General features: G+C 41.1%; 1 protein-coding gene across 9 annotated transcripts in view; it reads left to right on the forward strand.

Moving 5' to 3' along the window:
- Nucleotides 1–23602, forward strand: part of ephb3b (eph receptor B3b) — a 59153-nt gene extending 35551 nt beyond the window's left edge. The window contains exons 4-16 of one of the 9 annotated variants that reach the window (XM_075485551.1): nucleotides 2250–2405; nucleotides 3378–3713; nucleotides 6250–6374; nucleotides 6969–7131; nucleotides 7588–7696; nucleotides 9253–9305; nucleotides 9527–9733; nucleotides 11690–11937; nucleotides 12516–12731; nucleotides 13682–13867; nucleotides 14213–14412; nucleotides 17469–17624; nucleotides 19367–23602. In XM_075485551.1, coding sequence (XP_075341666.1) covers nucleotides 2250–2405; nucleotides 3378–3713; nucleotides 6250–6374; nucleotides 6969–7131; nucleotides 7588–7696; nucleotides 9253–9305; nucleotides 9527–9733; nucleotides 11690–11937; nucleotides 12516–12731; nucleotides 13682–13867; nucleotides 14213–14412; nucleotides 17469–17624; nucleotides 19367–19475 — 2264 coding nt within the window. In that variant the 3' untranslated portion in view covers nucleotides 19476–23602. Of the gene's footprint in view, nucleotides 1–2249; nucleotides 2406–3377; nucleotides 3714–6249; nucleotides 6375–6968; nucleotides 7132–7587; nucleotides 7697–9252; nucleotides 9306–9514; nucleotides 9734–11689; nucleotides 11938–12515; nucleotides 12732–13681; nucleotides 13868–14212; nucleotides 14413–17468; nucleotides 17625–19366 lie in introns of all 9 variants that reach the window. The other 8 variants (XM_075485550.1, XM_075485554.1, XM_075485553.1 and 5 more) reach the window with 8 other exon arrangements.
- The last annotated feature ends 730 nt before the right edge of the window (nucleotides 23603–24332 follow it).

Consider the following 24332-nt stretch of genomic DNA (forward strand, 5'->3'; position numbering starts at 1 on the left):
ATGCATCATTTTTGCGCTCTTGGTTCAGAGGGCTCATTCTTCTTCTTGTAGCAGAGAGGATTTTTTTTTCAAAATCCATACTCATGATCGGGCAGATAACGTGTGGAGACTTTACACTGACAGCTTCTGGCACATCCTGGATGTTTAATAAGTGCTCACCTTTGAAAGAAGAGAGTGTATGTGTGAGAAAGATCATTGTGGATGTGGTTAAAAACTCATTTGTTTGCTCCTGACAGCTCAAGGTTAAAGCTTTGGTGACTTGGTGCTGATAAAACATTCTCTAATCACTGAAAACCACAAGGGATAAATCTCTCTTTTTCTTCTTTACTCACATCATTTGTTCTCGTGTCCTCTCTAACATTTAGTCTCCCACCTTTTTTTTTAACTCCACAATCATTTCTAGTAATCCTTTAGTTGTTTCACCTCTTTTCTCTGCTATTCTGTCCTTGTTCCAACTTCCTGTCTCGTCTTCTCTGTGCTAGTCTTAACTTCTACCATTCATTACTAATATGAAGGCCGTTGCTCTCATTAATAAGTCACAAGAGATACAGTTAGGATGTCAGCATTAAAATTAATCGATGAGCCTTTTCTTTTTTGCCTCACCACTCATTTGCTGCACAATTTCCACCCCCAATATTCTAGACTTTTTTTCATGCCTCGCACTTTCCAATTTCAGCATACATTCTAATCATTTCCTTAAGCTCTATGTTCTGCATGAGAGGTTAAGACACAGGGGAATGAGGAAGTGTGTGTGTGTGTGTCTGTGTGGGGGGTTCGACAGGATTAGCATTTTCTATGCCTCCACGTCTCCCTCCCTCTTCTTCTCTACCCCCTTGTCTGTCTTGCTGCCTCATTCTTTAATAGTTCCACGAAGGGAAAAATGGATGAAAGGAAGAGGACAACCCCTTTACTCAATGGAAGTGATTGATCAGCACTTTCAACCTTTTCATGAATAAGAAAAATAGTCTCTTTTAATAGAAATGCTCCCTCAACATCTCTGGTCAGGACGGCGTGTTCACAAACTGATATTCTTATCCTCTGTGAGTTGAGAAATTTCTTTTAGTTTGCTTTGTGTTGGGCGAACTTACATGGATTTGCATGGGTCATGATACAGGTCACCTAGTAAAACTCGAGGTGATTTCTTATCTGTTTATCAAGCAGCACTTCCTGTTAGCCAGCAGTGTGGATGACTCTGATTAATGGTGGAAAAACAAATACACTTAGTGCTAATGTGCACGGCACAGCAGACTGGTGGTTTTAAGCTAATATTGAACTTTGAAAACAGGAGAACAGCAGAAGCAGCAAGTGCTCTGTTGTAGATTTGACCTCCAGTCTTGTTTTTTCAACTGGGAGAATAAATCCAGCACAGAAGCTATGTGATAATTATCATTCAGGGGGACAAACCTCATAGTGTGTCCTTGACATTGACGAGCCACGACGCTAGTGGGTCAGCTAATCAACTGGGCCTGGTAAACTTTGCCTGCCTACCTGCTGCTGTCGTTTTTATTAAGCACCGCGGCAAACTCATTCATCTTTTAACAAGACAGTTTATGAAAGATATGGAACCTTACAAAGTGCTCTAGATCACAGTGCTGCTGTTACGGCTACCCTGTCTGTGCCTTATCACTCGAGGTATAAACTTCCAAACAGCTTCTATAATATTAATAGAGATAAGACTTTTTCAAAGGATAGCAGTGTTTTCATCAGGAGAAATCACTTAATCAAGATGTAGGTAAAATTATGTTGGTAGGTAATTTCTTTAGTGAAATGTTTTCAAGAAAAGCTGCTTAAAAAAATTCTGTTCATTGGCTTGTTTGACAAGCAGGTCTCTGTGTGCATTTACATGAGCTTTATAAAAGGCTGAATAAAGTTAAAAGCAGCAGGATTTTAGCTGTGAGGGTTGTTGCATTGGCTGATTATGCACTCAACTTAAGCAAGTCAAAGAAGTACACATGGAGTTTAGTTTAACACACATGTACAGTCATTTTAGATCAGAGCTTAAGCAGCATTTAAATGTTGGTCATTCACCATTAATATTCACTTCAGATAAAATTGTATATTGTGTTTAAAAAAATTAAACTAGTTGCACTCCAGGTTAAAAGTATCTGATGTTTGTAATATAAATACAGCAAAAACTGTATAATTGTATTGTTTTACAAAATCCAGCTGCAACAGGGCTGCCTTTTAAAGGAGTTAAATTTACAATCAAAGGCGTTCCTCTCACTTTTCTTCCTCTATTTTACCATCAGCTTGCAGCCCTGGTACCTTCAAGTCCAAACAAGGGGACGAACCCTGTTTTCCCTGCCCAGATAACAGCCGTGCCACCTCCGGAGCAGCTAATGTTTGCTCCTGTCAAAACGGTTATTATCGCTCAGACACAGATTCTCCAGAGTCACCCTGCACAAGTAAGTGAAGACTTTTTTAAAGCATTGTTATGGTATATTTACTCGTGATAATATGAGACACTTTGTTCTAGTTCTTTTGGAAACCAGTCATCTACTTTGCTCCTTCATCTGTTAGAATAATATTTATACATCATAGTCAACAAAAATAGAATGGACAGTTAACTATAGAAAAAAATTCAACTTCCCTCTTTTATTATGCCCTCAGCGACTGATAAAAGGTCTGACAACAACGTTCCCACCTCGTCACACATGTGGCAAACAAGGCTGCTTACTTTCCCAGTGTTATCAGAACTTTATCATCCATGCTCTCCCCCTCCCATCTGTCTGTGAAGTCCATGCGGTCTCAGGTCTCAGTTCTAAAGACAGAAAGTGGAACATTTTGTTTTCCTATAGCTTTAGCTTCATTAAGAGCAAATGTGCAGATATAGGAGCAAATTCATTCAATTTAGAGACAGAGGTCCTTTTTTTTATTGTTGCTGGGATGTGGGTCTGACTCTCCCACAGCAGAGTGAAGATGAGGTTCTGGTAATTGGATAAGGATTGCCAGGGCTCTGCCAGTAGTTTGTCTTATTTGTTTCTCACAGCACTTTACACAGACACGCATAGAAATTGGCATGCAAGTCAAATTTGAACCCCTGTCCTCTTTTTTTTTTTTTTTTTTGTTCCGAAGAACTGCCAGAAGACACTCTTGTTATGCGGGAGGAAAAAAATATTCTATCTAATGCATGAGAAATGTATTAACACTGCAGCGCTGTGGTAATTATTGGGTCATGAAGTGTGTTGATAGCTGTTATGGAATAATGAATGTATGTGTATATAATGATATGTAAACAGTGTTTCAAATATGAATTTTTGTCTATTGTCAAATTCTATTGCCAAGACATTTTTACACCTATTGTACATGGAGATTAAATTCCTTCTCATTCCAAACCCATTTTCTTCATCTCATCCACACTTTTCTTTCTTTCGCAGCTGTTCCATCTGCCCCACGCAATGTCATCTCCATTGTTAACGAAACCTCACTGGTGCTGGAATGGAGTGAACCACGTAACTTGGGTGGCCGTGAAGATATCTTCTATAACGTCATCTGTAAGAAGTGCCTGCCTGAGCGGGGAATGTGCTCGCGGTGTGATGACAATGTAGACATTTCGCCACGCCACCTGGGCCTGACCCAGCGCCGTGTTGCTGTTCGGAACCTACAGGCTCACACACAGTATAGCTTTGAGATCCAGGCGGTAAACGGTGTTTCCAACAAGAGCCCTTATGTACCGCAGTTCTCTACAGTGAACATCACAACAAATCAGGCCGGTAAGTGTAACAGCAATTTTGTGGCTACCTGTTAGAGTCAGTGTTGAACTTTTGGGCAATGACAACTTTCAAAGTGTGGAAAAAAAGTACAAAAATGTCATAGAAAAATGTCCATTTTTTGTATGCATGTAGGAGTATCTTACATATTCCTTTTTCTGAGCAGGGATTGAGAAGGAAGACATTTTGAATGAGCTTAGAAAGGGACCTTTTTCACACGCCCACATCTAGCTCCGTAATAACATTATCTGCAAATAGAAATAGCAAGGCAGTGTGTATTCAAAGTGTTAAACCTTCAGTTTTCTTGCTGCCCACTGGTTTCAACCCACTGCTCCTCCAGCTCACAGCAACCGTAATAAATAGGATAATATTGCAATCATTTTTTCATATATAAGATTGAAAACAAGCTAATATTCATATACATTTACAAGGGATAACAGTATTGCACATGGTTATTGTTTTAGATTTTGAAATAGCTGCAGAGCTTTAAGAGTTTTGGATTGTAGTGTATTTAGGTTGAACGTAGAAATACTTTAAAAATTACTTGGCAATTTAGTTATTTTTATAGGTTCGGTGCAATTAAAATGACCCCAATAGGTTTCTGGGATGTTGGATTTACTCATTACTTTTGTTATTAAGAGCTGGTCTTTTTGTTGAAAATCTCCCAGGGCTCTTAAGTTGTGCCTTAGATGTGTTTAGCCGCTATGTTAAATTTGTTCTCTCGGGTGGCTCAGTCAACATCACAGATTATGCTTTGCTCCTCCCCCTCTCCCTTCTCTCCATGGCCTTGTCCTCCTCACCTCTAACCTTGTGTGCCTGCTCCTAAAAGATGCTTTTGGAATGCTTTCTCTTTGTGGGTCTAGGGCCCAAAGGCCCCACTGCCCCATGCAAAGGCCTCTTTGTTTTATGAGAGGGTCTGGCACTGGGCTGACAGGAACAACTGTCCACCGGTCATTGCTTGAGGTCAGTTGCGTGTGCAGAGAGCAGTGGAGGGAAAGGACGGGGCAAGAGAGCATCAACTGTGATCAGATATCTATTTGTGTAGTCTTAAGACTATCCCTGCATATGTATTCACATTTTAAGAACCTAAATAAATACTAAAGGTGGTGATAAGCCCCAGGGGCCACCTCCATGGTAACTGCAACATCTTCTCCCAGGAGGGCCCCTAATCCCTCGGCTAGAGTAACCAGGGCTCTGTCTAGGAAGTATTGTCTTCTCCAGTAGAAAGAGAGACATGGATAGATGGAATGGCAGGGGGGCTGGGAAGGGATAGAATCAAGGAAGGTGAGGTTCTGGAGCCAAAGAAAGAGAGAGAAACAGAAGGCTGACTTGTCCAAAACACAAGCACTGCATTTAATGGGGTGGGGGAGCTTGAGGGATCTAAGAGCTTTTAACAAAAACAGTGAGGGCTGGGGTGCGAAAGAAGAGAGACATGCTCAAGGAGGGTGTTCAAAATTGGCTATCTGATATTCACACCAACCTCTTTCCATGATCAGCCAACTGCGCAGAGGTCAGTTAGGACCAAATCACTGTCCTCATCTTCCTGGCTCTCCCATTCATTTAAACGTGTGCATCTCAGTGTGTACCCAATATTGTACCCCTCCCGTTATGGCAGGCTTTTTCAATTCATCTGGCCATTCACAAGTTATATATGACTTGTTTTGATGGCACATGTTTTAAACATATTACAAGACACCATAACCTGGCCCTTGACAAAGAAGGGAGGAGGTTTTATCATGGTGAAAAAAAAGATAAAAAGTGAGGACTTGAAGAGGACTGTGGAAAGGGAAAAAGAAAACTATGGGGTGATTTTGTTCACACAGGAAAAGTACATAACTTTATTTTTTAAGTCAAGGAGTCACTGGAGATAGACAGTGGAAGTTATGAGACAAAAGTCGAAGACTAGGAGAATGAGTCAGAGGAACAGAACAAGCCTGAACTTAGAAAATTGGAAGAGAGACATGGGGCAGACAGCACTTGGCTCTTAATGGGCACATGTGAACAAAGCATGGAAAGCTCAAGTGGGTGGAGTGACAGTGTGTATAATACACACTAGAATGTAATGTCCACAAGCCAATGAATGTATATGTATGTGTTAATGTGCATATCTCATGAAGTATGTAGTCTTTATATGTTTTCTAATGTGTCCAGCATATTACCTAATGTGTATGAAAATAGCTTGGCATGTGGTTATGGGTGTGAAAGATCTACTCCTGTTTGTATATACTTGTTCCTAAACCCCCTGGTGTATGACGGGAAACTACATTGTACCAGAAACTTCTCTATCAGCCTTGCTCTTTGATTCTTTTCGCGTCACAGGAGCACTACACATTTCCTCCACTCCCCCTAGGACCCTGTGAGGGAGAATTTGAGCATTAGTGGGGAGTGGTTCTGCATACTAACAAATGGCCAAAGCTTTTCACAAAGCTCCCAGACTTAGACTTTGTGTTTCGGCTTCAATGGACACACAAAGGGCGTAGAACTTCAAAAGACATGTACAGAAAATGATAAATAAAACAGAATTCATTTTTCTCTTTAGCTCCATCTGCAGTGCCGACAGTTCACCTGATGGCGGCCACTGCGAGCACCATGAGCCTGTCCTGGCTTCCTCCAGAAAAACCCAACGGAATCATTCTGGATTATGAGATTAAGTACCATGAGAAGGTAAGCAGCAATGTCAGTGAATGCTTCTAATTCAATCCAATTCTATTGACTTGCATGGTCTCTGTTTCATCTGTGTTTCTGTAAATGTGCAAAACAATGCCTCCCCTGATAAACACACGGTTAGTGTGAGGCAAGTGAGCATTCTCATCGCCTTATTCTCAACTTTCCATCCCTCAGTCTTTTGTTCCCTTTTCCTTTTCTCTCTCCTCCCAATCCTTCCCCAGATTTTTATTGTGCACTGCTCTTTTATGAATACCTCATACCCCGGTTCTTTCCCCTGCTTCCTCTCTCAGTCCATGCATCAGAAAGTCTGTATTTTTCTAGAGGTTCACAGAGTTCTCACAGAGGCTTTGGCTTGTGGAGAGAACAAAAGCACTCAGTAAATATCTGTCCTGTTGGTTGTCCTCTACCATCAAATTAACATAACCTCTTCAATCTGTCTGTCTTGTTCTTGTTTTTCAAGTGTTTTTTCACCTGTCTATATTATTAGACTAGTAAACTATTTCAGGGAGGATGGAGGTTCAGAGATGAGATGACGACGAACGCAGGCTGTTATTTTCTATCATTTTCTTCACTTGTCTTTCTTGTGTGTAGGATCAGGGTGAGGCCATCGCCCATACCATGACTGCGCAACGGAGCAATGCGCGCATTGAAGGTCTTAAGGCTGGGACACCCTATGTGGTACAGGTCCGTGCCCGAACAGTTGCTGGTTATGGGCGGTATAGCAGCCCAGCAGACTTCAGCACCAACCTGCAATGTACGTTACATCTACACATTTCTCATTATCCAGAGATATATATATATATTTATTATTATATATTAGAATATTTGTTGCTTAGCAGTAATGGCTCATATAAATAAAGTATTTTTGAATTTGAATTGAATTGAATATGCATGTTCAAAATCAGTCAAATGTTCACAAAAGAGGACCTGAAATTCATGTAAATTGAATTATGATTGAGTAAGAATCTATCCTAACAGCAAGTCAAGGTATCAAATATACTTTTACTCAATATTGTGCAACCTAATTAAAAAAAAGGACCTATTTTTACTTATGTTAGCATTCTGTGGGAGAGGTATAAAAGTATACGATAGAATTTGTATGTCTTACAGAGTAGCACAGCATTTGGCTATGCACAGGACTACTGTTTTTTTGGGTGTATCTTTGTCACCAGATCTCCATATAACAATTTTCTTTATTTTATATCTGAAGCTGACCCACCAAAGTCATGGCAGGAGCAGCTGCCACTCATCGTTGGATCAGCCACCGCCACCTTGGTCTTCATCATTGCAGTTGTGGTCATTGCTATCGTCTGCCTCAGGTCAGAATATAACTCCTAAAAGAATCCAATAAGTTACATGGACAAATAGTAGATAACGGTGGGCTAAAACACTTTTACAGATAAATTTAATCCGCTGGCACTTAAATGATCATTTGTCAATAATGTTTAAACTTCAAGCTGAAGAAAACAGAGATAGATTCAAATGTCAACTCTGTTTGCATGTCCTCCAAACCACCCCAGAACAGTCTCAGTGGATTGCTGCGCCACCTGTGTGGCCTCTGAATGCCAGATTAGCCATCTGAATCTTTGAATAGTAAACAGACAAAATGCCATTTTACTCACTGGACACAACATGGTGTAGCAGCTGTTGGGCCCGATAGGCCTGCCCTCATGACCGAGCACTTAGAATCATATTTGCGGGTGTCTGACCACAAAGATCCCAGATGTTTCCCTGTCCGCTGAACCCAACTGACTGGGATGATGCAAACGACCACTCAAACCTTTCAAAATGTCTGGTACAGAATCAGCTTGGACTAAGAACACCAGTTTATTCTTATACAGCTCATTTGTCAAGCAGCAAATGCACTATGTGTGTATAAGTATGTGTAAGGTTGGCACTCACTGCTGACTGGCGCCCACTGGGTTCCCTCTACAAGCCAGTTCAGGCAGCGGCTGACAAGCGTGGGCATCGGTCACGCTAGACTGAATAATAATCTCCCTGATCCCCCCTCCTCCTTCTCCATACTGCCTCTTTGCTCTCTTCTATTTTCACACCACTACATTGTGTCTCTCTCAGGGTCTTAGCTTAGCTGCCGTTCTGACTGCCACTGAAGAAGCAGGGGAAAATAGTAATAATATTGAACACAGAGCTACTGCTTATAGCAGACAAAATTAGAATTTGAAATAAAATGCAAATCACCATTGGGCTTTTTTTTTTTTGTCCCAGTTACTGGTTAGACAACAAAGGAAGCACATTAACATGTCATTTAAACAACCCAGCCCCTTTTCTATGGCTCCCAACCCCACTACTACGCAGAAGGAACCTATGCAGGAAGGTGAGGTTATACAAACTGAGACACGTGTGCACAAGAGAAAAAGAATGCAGAAGAAGGAAGGAAAAAATGGAAAGAGAGAATACAGTAAAAAGAGCCAGGTTCCACATGGAGACAAAAATATTTAGATTGAATTGGGAGAAATAGTGTTGTTGTCCATAGAGCGAGGAAGGTGACAGAGCTTAGCTTACTGCTTGAGCCTTTATTTGTCTTGCCTGCTCATTTTGATGGTACTGAAAGGGAATGCCTTTCACTTGCCTCTTCAGACAATGGTATGATATCCTATTGTTTAGACTCGCATTACAGTCTTCAAGTATGAATCATTGTACTACTAGACAATGATACAATCGTTATCAATGTATCCCTTGCTTCTCATGTAAAGAGACTCAACATATTGCCCAGTCCAACATCTAGTGTGGCTACATTGCATGCAACAACCAGGAATGAAAGAAGACCAATTTTCTCTTTCTGCCTTTGTTCTTTCCCAGTGTTTGCACCCCACTGGGTCCACGTGACTGAGTGTGTTTTCATCTTTCTTTACAGAAAACAGAGAAATGGTTCAGAGTCGGAGTACACAGAGAAACTGCAGCAGTACAGTAAGTCTCTTTGCTAAGATCTCTTTTTTTTTTTTACTTTATTCCACATTATATAGTATTCCTTAACTTTAGTGCATCATTAACTGACAAGTAACTCCCATAGCATGAATTGACTTAATCATTTAGCCCAATAATAAAGTAAATTTTAGAATCTTGGTTTCACAGACTTTGCTTGGCAGCGTAGATTCACTTTCCTGTTCTTGCCACTGAATCCCCAATAGTAACGCCGGGAATGAAGGTCTACATTGACCCCTTCACGTATGAGGACCCCAATGAGGCAGTGCGCGAGTTTGCCAAGGAGATCGACGTGTCCTGCGTGAAGATCGAGGAGGTCATTGGCGCAGGTAACCCACCAAAGCTCCTGAGCTACAGGGGGAAGACTGCTAGTCACCTCCAGGCCATACCGTTAGAGGACTTCACACCAAGCGGTACTTTCACTCAATTCATCGCTAGCCCTCTTCTTCCTCCCTCCCCCCACCACACTGGTCATTCTTAGGAACCCCTTTTCTTACAGATATATTCAGCACTGTCTTATGTTCAAATTACTAGCTGTGTCCTCCCTAAGATGGTGTGACTCACAGTCCTTGCACCTTTCACATGTAATGCACATACAGAGTATTTGTAAACCTTTTGGATGGTGGATTATCATTTTACCCGTGAAAATGGAGCCCAATCCTGGAATGAGACCAATCCAATGTATGGAAATTGATATGTTTACACTAATAATTTCTGGATGATTAAAAAAAAATCTTAAATTTAATGGAATCAGAGTGTGGACAGTACAAAACTACAGCCCCATGCAGACAAGATTAATTTCTCAAGGGAAGATTTTGATCCTGTCTGAGCACACGTGTCAGTCTTCTTTTATCTTTTTCCAGAGCTAATTACAGTACAGCCTTAATGATTTGTGTCACACTTGTTGACCCTACATTTTTAACTTCTTATACGGAATAGTGTAGTTTATTTTTTTTCTATTTCAGCAGTTACCTTTAATTGTTTTCCTAAGGGTGTAATTTTACTTGGTCGTTGACATACGGTTGCTATTGAAAGCCAATTTACTCCTGCAAATGGGTTATGGCTATTTTATTTAAAGAGGATTTTTTTCTGTGTAAGCTTTGGGAATATGTGAGATTACACTGAGCAATTCTGCTTTTCAAAGGGCAGCAGAATTGTTAATGCTAATTTTAAATCTATCTGAATGGGGCATAAGATAATACATTGTCTCTAGTCCAGGATTGAATGTCTCTGAACCAGCCCACTTTTTACTGTGTTGAAACCCTCTTAATAAAAGAGGGTTTCTACTGGATCACCATAGTTGACCCCAGGTCCTGGCACTTCCACCCCTTCCACCATGTGGTTGTCTTCCCTTTTTTAGAATCTCACCTTCTTTAGATATCTATGATGTTGTAGACAGTGAAATATTTTGTGTATTCCATATATTTGAAAGTAATATCTCTGCTTAAAAGCTGCAGGACTATGCCATGTGAAGTTGAGTTTTTTTGTAGCTTATGTAACTGAACGAAATCGGAGGACTTTGTGATGGCAGAGATGGGAATCCCCTACTGCTGCTTCTGCTACTACCATTACTTCTGCTACTACTACTACGACAGCTCCTCTACTGCTGAGGCTACTACATGAAACCCGTCGCTTCCCAGCACTCGCCTTTAAAGTGACAAACCCTCAACCCGTGTCTTCCCTGTCCCCTACCTTCTCCTCTACCCCTTACTCAATCCGTCCCTCCCTCCGGCCCTTACCTTTCCCCCCTCCCCTGACTTCCCCCACATTGACCCCTTTGCACTCACATTGATACATACCATCCTCATTGTCTAATTTTTCTTGCGTTTCTTGCGCACGCTTGGAGTAGAATCTAAACATAAAGCGTCCACAACTCCCAATCCACCTAAGCTTTTGTCTCCACCCATCTCCTCGTCCAGTGCCCGCTTTCCCTGCCACTCTGAAGCTTAGCACCACCTCCCTGATCCATGACCACTTCCTCCTATGTTCCCTCAGCTTGACTCCTATCACCTTATTCCAATAATTTTTTTTAATTCCAACATAATTCTTTTTTCAACTCCACATCTTTTCATATGCCTCTCATGCAATGTTTTTTCTTTTAAGGTTTAGCCTAAGAGTACAAAGTAATTGTACGATCCACTCCATTCCACCACCATCACTTAAGACTGGCCTAGAGTCCTGGCTTCTCTTGCAGTTCCCCCTGCCTCAACCCTCCTGCTCACCCTCCCTGGCTCCTTGGTTCTAACCAGTTAACTGTTCCCTCTCCCTTCTTTTACCCCACTCTCCTCCACTCTTCCGTCATACCTTTCTTCCATCTCTCCTCTCCCTCTTTTGCTGTTTCTCTGCCTGTTTCACCTGGGCTCTCACAGGAGAGTTTGGAGAAGTTTGCCGCGGTCGCCTGAAGCTGCCTGGGCGCAGAGAAATCATTGTGGCCATCAAGACTCTCAAGGTGGGATATACTGACCGCCAAAGACGAGACTTCCTGTCCGAAGCTTCCATCATGGGTCAGTTTGACCACCCCAACATTATCCGTCTGGAAGGTGTGGTCACCAAGAGTCGGCCAGTGATGATTGTCACTGAATTCATGGAAAATGGGGCTCTGGATTCTTTTCTAAGGGTGAGAAAAAAACAGAGGCAAACCGACACATTTCTTACAAGAATACTGTAGCTATGGTGTTAGCCACACCTTATAAAAGATGAATGTGTGATTTTATCAATAATGCAGCACTACTTAGCAAATAAGCTCATCCAAATCTGCTTGATCTTTCTTTTTAGTTATCTCTATTTCTTTAGAGCCTGAAAAGGTCTTCTTAAACTCAGCCACAGAACCCACAGTGGATATCTGACAAATCCGGCATTCCGGCAGTTGGTGACATTTACAAAGAGCTCAGTCTCCAATGAATCGCTGCCTTAAAGTCATATCATACATTGTCTGACAAAGAAAAGGGAGCAATACAAGGAGATATAGAGAATGAAGCGAAGGGGGGGTGGGTTTACAAAAAAAAAGACATTAGAGTGTGATAAGATGGCAGATGAAAGATGAGAGTAAGGAGACTTATGCAAACACAGAGAAAGAAAATAGAAAGACAGGTCGGAGTAAAAAAAAATAGAGAAAAATATATATCACGTTCCTTTGAACATGCAACCATGATCTACATCCAGTTTAACTCTTTTCATTCTGTTTTCCCTTGTCAGCTCAATGACGGGCAGTTCACTGTGATCCAGCTGGTTGGCATGCTGCGTGGTATTGCAGCTGGCATGAAGTATCTATCAGACATGAACTACGTGCACAGAGACTTGGCTGCTCGTAACATCTTAGTTAACAGCAATCTGGTGTGTAAAGTGTCTGACTTTGGCCTATCTCGTTTCCTCGAGGATGACCCTACAGATCCTACCTACACCAGCTCACTGGTGAGTCAGTGTATACATTACATGTGTGTGTCTTTTTATGTCGATGCATGTTTTTAATCAGTGTTTAAAGCTGCTGCATGTAATCTTTTTGACATCAATACATCACTATTGTTTGAACTTTAATCCGAAATTAATCTTATTACCGTATGATTTTAACATTCTGACTAAAAAGACATGGAAGATGACTGAGAAATAATAACAGTTTAGATAACAATAGATGACCAAAATCCAAAAGAAATTACAAAAATGTCTTATTTTAAAGATAAATTCTAGATCCTATTCTCAGAGAAAACTGCATATAAGTTAAGTTAAGATGTAGGGAACCCTTTCATGCTCATGTCATGTGAACTTGGTAAACACGAGCTATGGAGCAAAGATTGGATACCTCCTACAGCTTACGTGTGCAGAGGTAGTCTGCGCTTCTTGCTTTTTTCAAACATGAAAGGGCTTGCTTCTTCCTGTGGAACTTAACTGTGATTTACGGTGATTGAAAAGTCCCTTCCGATTTGTAAACCCTTTTTATAGTAAAGCAAAAGAAAAAGCAAAATCCCCACACCCGGAGCAATATCCGAAGGGAGTGAGGCCTGACAAGTCTCCTGGTGACAGAAAGCTCTGGCGTTAATTTACAAATGTGTTCGACACTTTGAGAAATACTGCTGGTATGAGATATCAATCATCTCACCCATTGTAGTTACATGGATGGACTCTAAAATGCTGATATATTGATGTTAAAAAAGGCTATTTGTAGCACAATAGATATCCTAATAACTTCATGTGTTTGTTCTTGTCATTTTTGTCTAAAGGTTGACTAACCTTGTGTGTATGTTGCGCTTGGGTTCTACAGCATGCACCCATGTGTTGTGCATCAATGTTTCCCTTAGATTGTTTCTCACCCTCTCTCTCCCCTTCTTGTATGTGTGTGGCTCTGTGTCCGTGTTCCATCCTTCCAGTATTTCATGCTCACCTACTCATTCGCATATCCACAGGGAGGAAAAATTCCCATCCGCTGGACGGCCCCTGAGGCTATTGCCTACAGGAAATTCACCTCTGCCAGTGATGTGTGGAGCTACGGTATTGTCATGTGGGAAGTAATGTCATACGGTGAACGGCCGTATTGGGACATGAGCAATCAAGATGTAAGCTAATATGATCTTTTTTTTTTTCCATTATATGAAATACACAGTGTGACAAATAAATTGAACATACTGTATATGAAATGTAAATGTTTTCAACCACTTTCATGGTCCTGCTCACAGATCATACCCACTCACATATCCTTCTCACTCTGGAACTTATATCATTATATAGCCTGTGGCAGGATTTCCTCTTTCTATCTTACTTTTCCATCATTCTATCCTTTTCTGTCCTCCCTTACTTGCCCTTTCATCCGATCACCTCTTGCTCTCCTTGGGTTGTCTGTCTACCCCCTACACCAGTTTAGTGATAAGAGGTAGACTGATTTCTCTGTTGTCCTCCCTCAGGTGATAAATGCTGTGGAGCAGGACTATCGACTGCCCCCACCCATGGACTGCCCCACAGCCCTGCACCAGCTCATGCTGGACTGCTGGGTGAAAGAGAGGAACCTGCGACCCAAATTCACCCAGATTGTGGCCACACTGGATAAGCTTATTCGCAATGCTGCCAGCCTGAAAGTGGTCACCAACAGCACACAGTCCACAGGGTAAGTCTTATATGCTGCGTGATTTAAAATATGTTTAAGTTCAGAAACACCATGACAGCCTGGCCAAGAAAATCTTTAAAGAAAAGATTTCACCTTGCATGTGTTGACTGGTAAACAAAAATGAGTGAATCTGTTTCTAGTTCCCTTAGGCTCTGTGCTGGCTTGTATTTGTTTTATTATTGTTGTTGTCTAATTAGTATGTATATTAGTACTGATAGCTTTCTAAAATTATTTTCTAGATTTATTCAGCAATGCGTTGGACCAGACATTTTAGACTTTTGTGATAAGATACCTGACAATTACTTTGTTTAATGCCAGTCACCTGACTTATCAGTAATGACAGTACTAGCTCTGCCATTTGCAGCTGAGCTGGTGCTGCATGAAAATATTCTGTATCCAGGCTGATAGTGTATGTGAGTCACTCTGACTCAATTACAACACTCTTTAAATGCCTATAAAGTGCAGATTCCGTTCCATACAATCTGTAGTCCTCACAAATGCAGGCTAAGCCATTATGCAAATCCAAATTACCATCGCTCAATACAGCCCTTAAAGCAGTTCAGCCACCAGCTGGGAGCTCAATCAATTATGTCACATCTACATTTAGCTGATTTATCTTTATTTGAAACTTGCTTCTTGGAAAGAATTTGGAGGCTGCAGAGTTGGAGCATACAGTAAGGGGGTGACCTACCTTTCTGTCCCTGCATCAGGGCTTTTCTGTCTCAAGGGAGGGCCACAGACTATCCCGGGTTGGGCTCATGAGGGAAACCAGGGTCTCGGTTGGCCACCAGAGTGACGTTCTTAGAAGATTAAGCTTGCGGTTAATTAGCTAGATTAAGGAGATACAAAAAAGAGATGGGAGAGTCTTTTAATTAGCCACTAACGAGATTTTAAACGGGCCAGCGGAGAGGTGGCCTCCTGCCGACGAACCTAACAAGGGAGGATTGAGAGATGACACACTAGTCCTGGTTGGCTGTAGTTTGCTAACACCGTCTGACACGATGTCCTTCAGTGGTGTGTAGGTCCATTACATATGCCTGACATGATCGCACATTGTACTGTGTGTTTAATGGGAAATTATCAAAAGAGCTTTGGTGAATCGAGGGCTTCTAACACCAGAACCATGAGTCACTTCCATGTTTGCATTTGTCTGAGTTTCTGCTGTCAGCAGAGAGATTCACACCAGAGAAATTAACCATATCAAATCCCTTAAGTTTTTAAAATGTAAAACAGCGAGTAAACCCTTTGGAGAGACTGTGACGGTCCCCTGTTAGGACCGACACAGTTTCTTGTGAATTTAGGCTCGGCCTGTAGCAATCTTACTCACAGGATTATCCAACTCTCCTGCTGTGTCTCTGCTTGTGGCTCACATGTGGCCGGCAATAGTTTGGACTCTTCTTAAGCCAACTTTAGAGAAGGAGGACTAACAATACTCAATTAAGGGAGGCCAGAGTCTGAAGTTAACGGCAGCCTGAGGCCGTGGGCTCCGAAGCACAGGCCTTATTAAAAATCACTCCATCTACACCACTCAATGGGGCCTCTGTATCACTGTTATTAACTCCCCTTCATGCCTTTTTCTCTTTTCCCCCTCTTTCTTTCTCCATTCCTCTTTTAATTGTTAATGAATCTAATGCCATCAAAAGGATGACAGGGATCAGCAGAGCAGAGAAAAGGGAAGACAGTGGTGTTCTTTCTCTGGACTCGCTCCCTCAACTGTTTCTTCTCCCTTACCTCCCCTCACCTCCCCGTCATCCTTTCCACCTCTACTCTTGTTCATCCGCTCTACTTCACTTTGAGTTGTTGCACAGTTTTATTAAAACTAGCAAGGTGGCCTCTCTATCTGTGGCATTGATCAGCCCTGAGATTTTTTGTTAAGAGAGGCCTTTTTGGGCTGTCATCAGGTGTGTTGGAAAAGTGCAAAATCCACAAAACACATTTTCAGACCCGACTAGGCAGTAAAGAGAACCACAACACAACTAAATGCATTCATCTGCAATGAAATGCAGTGAATGAAGTGGCACTTGTAAGTCACTTCTTCTAGAGTCCATGGCATCATGAGTCAGTCCTGATGTGCAACCACATGTGCATTTTAACAACATCTGTATTTACATTCCTTAGATAGTTATTCCTTCTCTTGAAGAAAATGTCTGTCCACCTCTTTTGGATTATGTCGCAAGCATTCTTTTGTTGAGGTAAGCCTGTATAAAGATCAAGAAAGAACGCATGCTTCAACATTTATAAACACTCGTAGATATGAACCCTATATACAATAATTATGTGCTAAAAGGTTTAACAGTTATAGCCTGCTGGTTAAGCTCATGTTCATAACGGCACAAATTTGATTTAAACTGACCAGCCAAACCGCATGGAATCCAGTCTTCTCAGATCAGATTTAAACCGCATTTGTAGTTGGTTTAAAAGTACAAATCGGTACAACCGCATAGATAGATTTGTTTTTCTGTTTCACCAATACTGATGAAGCAGACTCTACATCTTATTGCAACAATTCCAGATATCTCTAGTGTTCCATGAAAACTATTGTAGGGAACATACGTGCATGACTCACATAGAAAGAAATGCATTTTTTTTTACAAAAATAAATAAATACATTAGTTATTGTCACAATTGCAATTATGATAATATCAAACAATCATGGCTTGTTAAAAAACCTGTCCTGGTCACAAATGACAACATGTATCATTGGGGACTAGATTTGATATATGCTCTGGGAAAATACATCACCACGCCTCACCAGCTGCAGCGCCAACATCCAGCACCCAAGCCTCCAGCCAGTCTCTCCACAGTCATAAAAGCACACCCTCAAACCCAACACATATTTCCCCAGCCCCGTTGCACACAACTCTTTACACTCTGTATGGAGGAGAGCGGAGAAGAGGGGGAGAAAAGAGGAGGGGAGGCAGAGAAATGGAGAGGTGGCGCTCAGTAGGGAGGCATTATGGGGTGAGGTTGGCCAGTAGAGGCAGCAGAGTGACGACCTTAACCCTCTCTCTCTGTCTCTCTTTCTCTCTCCTCCCTCCCCCTCCTCCCCAATGTAGGGTATCCCAGCCCTTGCTTGACCGCTGTGTGCCAGACTATACCACTTTCACCACTGTGGGGGACTGGCTGGACGCCATCAAGATGAGTCGCTACCGTGACAACTTCGTCAACGCCGGATTTGCCTCCTTTGACCTGGTGGCCCAGATGACAGCAGAGTGAGTGGAGCTAATCAGGCCTAACATGATTGACTGGGCCGAGTTTGAGAGTCAAAGTAGAGTTACATGGATTAACCTTGAGGGAATAAAAATAATCTTTTGAATAAATTAGACATGATGTTGAAGACTGAGCTCTCACTAGAGTCAGATATAGAAGGAATAATGTATACCCATAGCTATGAAAATAACAGGGAACATTTCACCATTCCTTTAACCAAGCATTCCTGTACAAATAAAATCACACCTTGTGGACATACAGTGCAGTATCATCCCTTTTATTGTTATGTTTTCCATATTTAGTATTCGGTTCAATTCAATATTTATGGAAATAAATCATAAATAAATGACTTCAACAAATTAAAATGAGGAATATGATGGGGAAATACTAATTGTTGGCAAGGTCTTGTTGCTGCTTCCTTACCTACAATCTCCAGCTGATGACTTACCCAGCATTTGTCATGTTTACAAACAGGAAATGATCTTATGAAAGTCATGGAAATTGGAGTCCAGTGATGATCAAATAAATGAATTAGGTTTATAATGATAAATTAATCATTCTCATTTGCTGCATAATAGGCAGGGGAGGTGGGGGTAATTTGTTTCAATTTGGCTAGGCTGACAGGTGTGGTGTACTGTGGCTCTCTGTTGCCCTTAATGGCCAGTAATTTCTCTAATGGTGCTCATTTATTATCATTTCATCCTCTGCTGCTGCACTGATGGGGATGGCAAAATATGAAGAAAAAAATAAATTACACCATGTATTTGTGGGGCACACCCTGGTTTGGAGACAGTGGATGTGCCGTGTGTATATATTCTCATACTCTGTATGTGAGTCAGTGGGTTTAGATGTAAAGCCTGGATAGAGTCACAAAGCCATTGTATGATGTCAGCATGTAATACTAAATCACTTGGTCTTTGTATGTGAGTGGGACTGAATGGAGACGACTCACATGGTTAGAGATTATCGCAGCCCCAGAAAATGTCTGCTCTCTTATCAGCTATCAACTGGTGAAATCAAACAAACAAGCGGAAAAGATATTCTTGTGATATTATTGGTCAGCGTAATGGCCACAATGATTAGATTATACCATCTGAGTAATGAGAGCCAAAGCAGGTGTGCTCTCACAAGCCTTTTTTTGAAAATATAGTAACTGTATGTTCACAGTTAAATTTGGACAGCTAAATGAATGACTTACACTTTACAGCCTCTGCTGTTGTCTTCTGAGGAATATTTTAAGCACTAAAGAAGGTTGTTCACCTGTGGCCAACTTCAAGTTAATTTTCCTAAACAAGTATCCAATCCAACTAATATTTTTTTCAAAAAAGAAAAGAAAATCATTTACTCCCCTGTGTCCGTTTTTTTTTTAAAAGATAAATGACAGGCTGGTGTGAATTTTGCCAGGTGCTAAACAGCGGCTAAGTTTGCTCTTTAATCATTAACCATCATTATGGCCTTTTGACTCTCGTGGTCTTGCTCACCTGCTGGGTAGCAAAAGTATGTTTCAAGAAGTCTGGCACTCCGACCGTCCCCATTTTGTTAACACACTCTCAGGAAGCCATTTTATGGTTGATTGCGGGGGTGATGTCTGTCCCTGTTCCCACCGAGTGGAGTGTGTGCTCACTCTTGGTGGAAAGCGAAACTTGCTCTTCAACCTTCAGCTTGATGTTTGTTCACTTTTTATTTATTTATTTAATCTTTTTATAACTGAGCCACCTGTTCCTATTTTCCTCTCTCTCCTCAGGGATTTGCTGCGGATAGGGGTGACGTTGGCCGGCCATCAGAAGAAGATTCTCGGTAGCATTCAGGACATGAGACTACAGATGAACCAAACACTTCCTGTACAGGTGTGAGCGACAAGACACACAAGGCAGATGCAGTCAACGGACAGCCAGACAGGAAAAGGGGGAAGGAACTGTGCCAGAGAGGGCTACTGGAAAACCCCAGCTGCCTGACCCATCTCTGCCATTACACACTATAAAACTGGCTTGCAGTGCCTCTGAATATATATTTTTTTTCTTTATTTCATTACCACTTACATTTCCTGTCCCCACTCTTTTTGTTGTTTACCATCATTTACCCCCCTCCATCCAAACGGAATTTGTTTTTGAAAGAGGAGAAAGAGTTAATCCCCTTTCCCATGCGTGCCTCACCACGAGTGGGTTGATGTTTGCATGCATGTGGTTTTTAGTGAGGTTGGCCTTAGCCACACTCTGATCTTCACACTAGAGCCTCTTCCTTTGACCTCTCAACCCGGCTCTGTCGGACGTAATAATACGTACTGAAGAATGAACACCAAGATGTAAACAAAGTGACGTGAAAATGTCACTTATATTAAAACAAACAAAGCGGGGGGAAAAAATCCGATGCGTGTCAGACCACGGGGGATAGAGGACAATTCTATCCAACAGAAGTTTTGTTTATTGTGCATGTGTTATTCTTCATCTTCATATTGAAGGTGTGTTACCTAAAAGGACACTTCCTGGAGAGGGGTGAGGTGGTGAAGGAATAAAACAAGATGGGCTGCAGTCAAAGGTTCAAGAGGAGATAAAGAAGGTCAAAGGAAGGCAACCACAGTTTTGGACACCTGTTTCGACTGTTGGGTCACCAGATGACCTCTTCACTCTGGCCTGAAGTGACTCAGGTTCCACAGCTTGGGAACACCTGCTTATCAACAGTGTTCTTGCGCATAAATACTATTTTTACTTTTATTTGTCCGCATTAAATTGAACTTTTTTTTTTTTGCCTTTCCGACACACTTTTGGGAGATTTGTGGTTTCAAAATGGCTGGCCAACGGTTTGACGTAACCCCCCTCCACTGAACACTTTTTGTGATTTAGGGGGGCGACGAGGACTATTGAAAGACCCCTTGGCCTTTTGTGTGCATTTTTGTACCTGTGTGCGTGAACATGTATGCGTGTATGTGTGATTAAGTGTGTCTGGATGTGCGGGTGTATCTAGTTGCACACAAATATACTGTACAATACAGCTTCCGCTATTTGCCACCATGGAGAATTAACGCATGAACTGAACTGTTATAAGGAGCAACTATATCTGAAACAATTACGCTATACTCTGTGGACAGCTGTTTTCTATTAGATCCAAAAATGGACTTTGGACATACCATACACACAACATTTACCTGAGTGAAACCATGACGGACACCTTAATTTCTACTTACTATTATCTGAATTTAAAATAATCAAATCCTGTTTTAATTTCTGATATCCTGCCCTATGTATATTTATTTGTACCTCATCCGCCAACTCACAATTCCCCGTCTACACCCAGCTGGACAAGGCTGTTTGGGAGAGTGGACTTGGAACAATCAGATGGAGGAGAAACTCCAAAAGGATTTGCCTAATGAATTGATGATTATTAAACAAAGGAAATCACATATAAATTGGATATTGTATTTTTGTTGTTGTTCTAAACAGCCTGTACATGTTTTGTAACAAAAATAAGATAGAAAGGAAACATGGTGTTTTTGACAAAAAGGAAGTGTTGTTGTGAAATGTTTGCCTGAGTGAAATTAACAGAAAGGAAAGGACGACGAGAGGGAGAAGAGGGAAAATGATGAAGTAGAGAGAAGACATTAACACAACCCATCTCAGATCACTGCTAATAACCTACTTGTTCTGTGTGCATTGTTGTCTGAGCGTTTAAAAGTGAGTAGGTGTGTTCGAGTTTTTGTGTGCCACCTGAACTTGATCTTAAGCTTTCCCAACCCATTTTGATTCTCAACATAAAGAGCATTTGTGGAGCACTCAGCTGTTACTAATTGTCTTCCAGGCACATTATGTTTAATTCCTGCAAACCACTCAACTGTTGTCAAATGTTTTTCATGTTGTACTTTTAGGAGCTTACTTGGGAGCAGGTCCAGAGATAAATTTGAGTCGAACTAGTCAGTTCACCTTCCTCTAATTTCAGTCACTTCAGTGGAGAGGCGGTGCTTCAGGGCCTGCAGTTTCCCTTCATCCAAAAGGATTCTCATTAGAAAATCCAGAGCTGTCAGAGGATAAGCCTATTGGTCTTTATATGTCAGGTCGATTAATCCAGCAGCCAGTTGGGAATTGCCAGGATATGAACGTGCAGCATGCAGGCATACGCAGACATAGGGCAGGTGGACCTGTCATTATCTCCCATTCATTTCCTGTCTGGGCTGCAATCATTCTGTCTCAGCTCTAGCTGCTGCATGATTAACACGGTGCAGGATCAACAGCCCGGGCACGCAGACAGCCAAAATTTGCAGCCCCCCCCTCATCTTAACTGATAGCAGCTGCATCTCTGAAACCCTGCTACTTGTGCTTCTCACAAGAGGGTGTTTGAAGGTGATGGATTACAGAGTGAGGTTCTATCGCTGCTGTGATCTTCAAGATAGTCTCCATATTGTTTTGGTTGGAGCTGATCAAGGCAATATGTGAATACAGTTCCTTAGGTGTTGAAAATGCAGCATCTTTGGTAGTCTTGCCAGGTTTTCAAGACTGTCTAAAGCTCCTTCAGGAGAAGAGGACATTATGCAAAACAACATACTCCCTATTTCATGTTGTTCTATATCTGTCCACATATGGATATTTTTACTATTGCTAATAGTCTCTTAAGAGCTTACTAACCTGTAACAGAAGTAGTGCACACTCAAATAATAGTTTTAAAAGTTGTGTACTAATGCAGTGCAGTAAATAAGTTAAGTTTTTTTTAACATGAAAGTGGTGAATTCATATTTTCTCAGAAACACCAGAATTGGCAACAATGTATAATTTTTGCATTGTGATGTGCAGATATTTTGTCCTCCTCTATCGAAAAACTACACTGCGATTGGAAGAGTGAAAGAGCACACATTAAGAAATGACTGCAATCAGAACTGTGGGATTCCCATAAATACACATTATTACTCTCTCCTCCAATCAGCTCAATCTTCCAGACCGTTTAGCCCCACTGTTGCTAACTTGCATGTGGCACCAAACAAGATGCAGCTGATGGGCATAAAAATACAGAAAAGGGGTGGAAGAATGTGGCTAAACACAATCAGATGGTAGACATGCCTACTCATGAAAAATGGCAGTTTGGCGCTTTCATGAACTATTGATTAAGTACACATGGTTTACAGGGGTCTGGACTTGTGTTCACCAAAGTCAACCGGGAATGAGTGATGAGCTCAACTGGCAGTGTTGCACATATTTAAAAGATTAACCCACCACCGCTTCAACTGCAAACAATTAATCTCTAAGTAGGTTTTTCTGACGTCCACAAGAGTGTTTCATATACAGCATTCACAAAGAGGAAAGAAACCTGCTCCCCTGTGTTTCTTGTTCATCCATCTGACTTCATGAGGTTGAAAATAAGATGGACTGTTACTTTTCTGTGTGTGCATGTGTGTGTGTGTGTGTGTGTGTGTGTGTGTGTGTGTGTGTGTGTGTGTGTGTGTGGTGAACAAAAGAAATGCCATTTTCTACAGTGACAGTTTGGCAATCAGCAGTTTAGACTGTCAGTTTTGGTTATATAATTGTGTGCCAATATTCAAACTATCCTAACATTCCTTACACCTTACTTTCCCTGTTTTCCATCCTTTGCATCATCACAAATCATAAACACACCCATCCTCCCCAAAACACCCCCACCCTACTCATACTTTCAACTCTCTTGTGCTTTGTTTCCTAAATTGTCTGTTTTAAATGAATATATATATAGTCTTTTTTTTTTCCTCTAACAAGCTCACCAGACATATGTCTTTTGGTCACTTTTTTTTTTTTCAAATAAAAATAAGCAACATGTTTCAGAGAGTACTGTAAATGTTTAGTGAAATAGGGGCAGGGCAGGGGTTGGTTAAAGAAATGCAATTGTTAATTCCTCTCTGAAAAGCATTGAGATGTATTTAATGGTGCAGACATACACAACAAATTACTAAAAAAAATGATAATGCATTCTTGTAGAAATATTTTTAAAAGACCCTTTTTGCAATTAAATTATTTAAGAAATGTGACTCGGCCTCCTCACTGACTCTGTGTGTTGTGTTTTTGACTGACAATTCTTCCATATGGAAATTGTTCTTTGTTCTTTAGGTACCATGCCAATTCATAATCACACACATGCTCTTCAGTCAATTGCCCAAGACAAACACATTCAATCTCACCACTTATATTTTTATGGCAGCCTCTCACTACTATAATCATTACCAGAACTTTGAGTAGTTTTGCAGCCGTCGTTACAATAACATTACTTGTTTGATAAAAGTGGCACAAATGCCTAAATTCAGCTAACGATATGCTTCAGACAAACATTCCACACCCACATTCTTAACTCTGCACATATGAGTATGTTCAGAGTACCTTTAAGCCGGAACTGTTCTTTTTTTTTTTATCCAAAGCTTTCTGATTTTTTATGTTTGTGTTTCAGACAAGCTTAAGCTGCTTTATTGCTTTTGCAGTGTAAAAGCCTGAGGTCATTTAGAGTAACAATGAATGTAAGAAATATGTTCTATACACCGTCTTTCATACACACCTTATAGCTACAAACACCAAATAAGTGGATATTGATCTTTGGGTGAAGTTATTCCAAATTCGTCTTTTCTGATGATGCTTTAGTCCTTTACTTTTGCTTTGAATTTAGATGTGAATAAGTCTGTGGAAGTCCACACAGTTGTGTTATAAAACCAAAACGAGCCATTAAAAAAATCTGGCTTTAAAAAGGTATAGGGGTTGATTTGCTCTCAG

Source organism: Odontesthes bonariensis, chromosome 15 (assembly GCF_027942865.1).
Source record: "Odontesthes bonariensis isolate fOdoBon6 chromosome 15, fOdoBon6.hap1, whole genome shotgun sequence".
NCBI lineage: Eukaryota > Metazoa > Chordata > Actinopteri > Atheriniformes > Atherinopsidae > Odontesthes > Odontesthes bonariensis.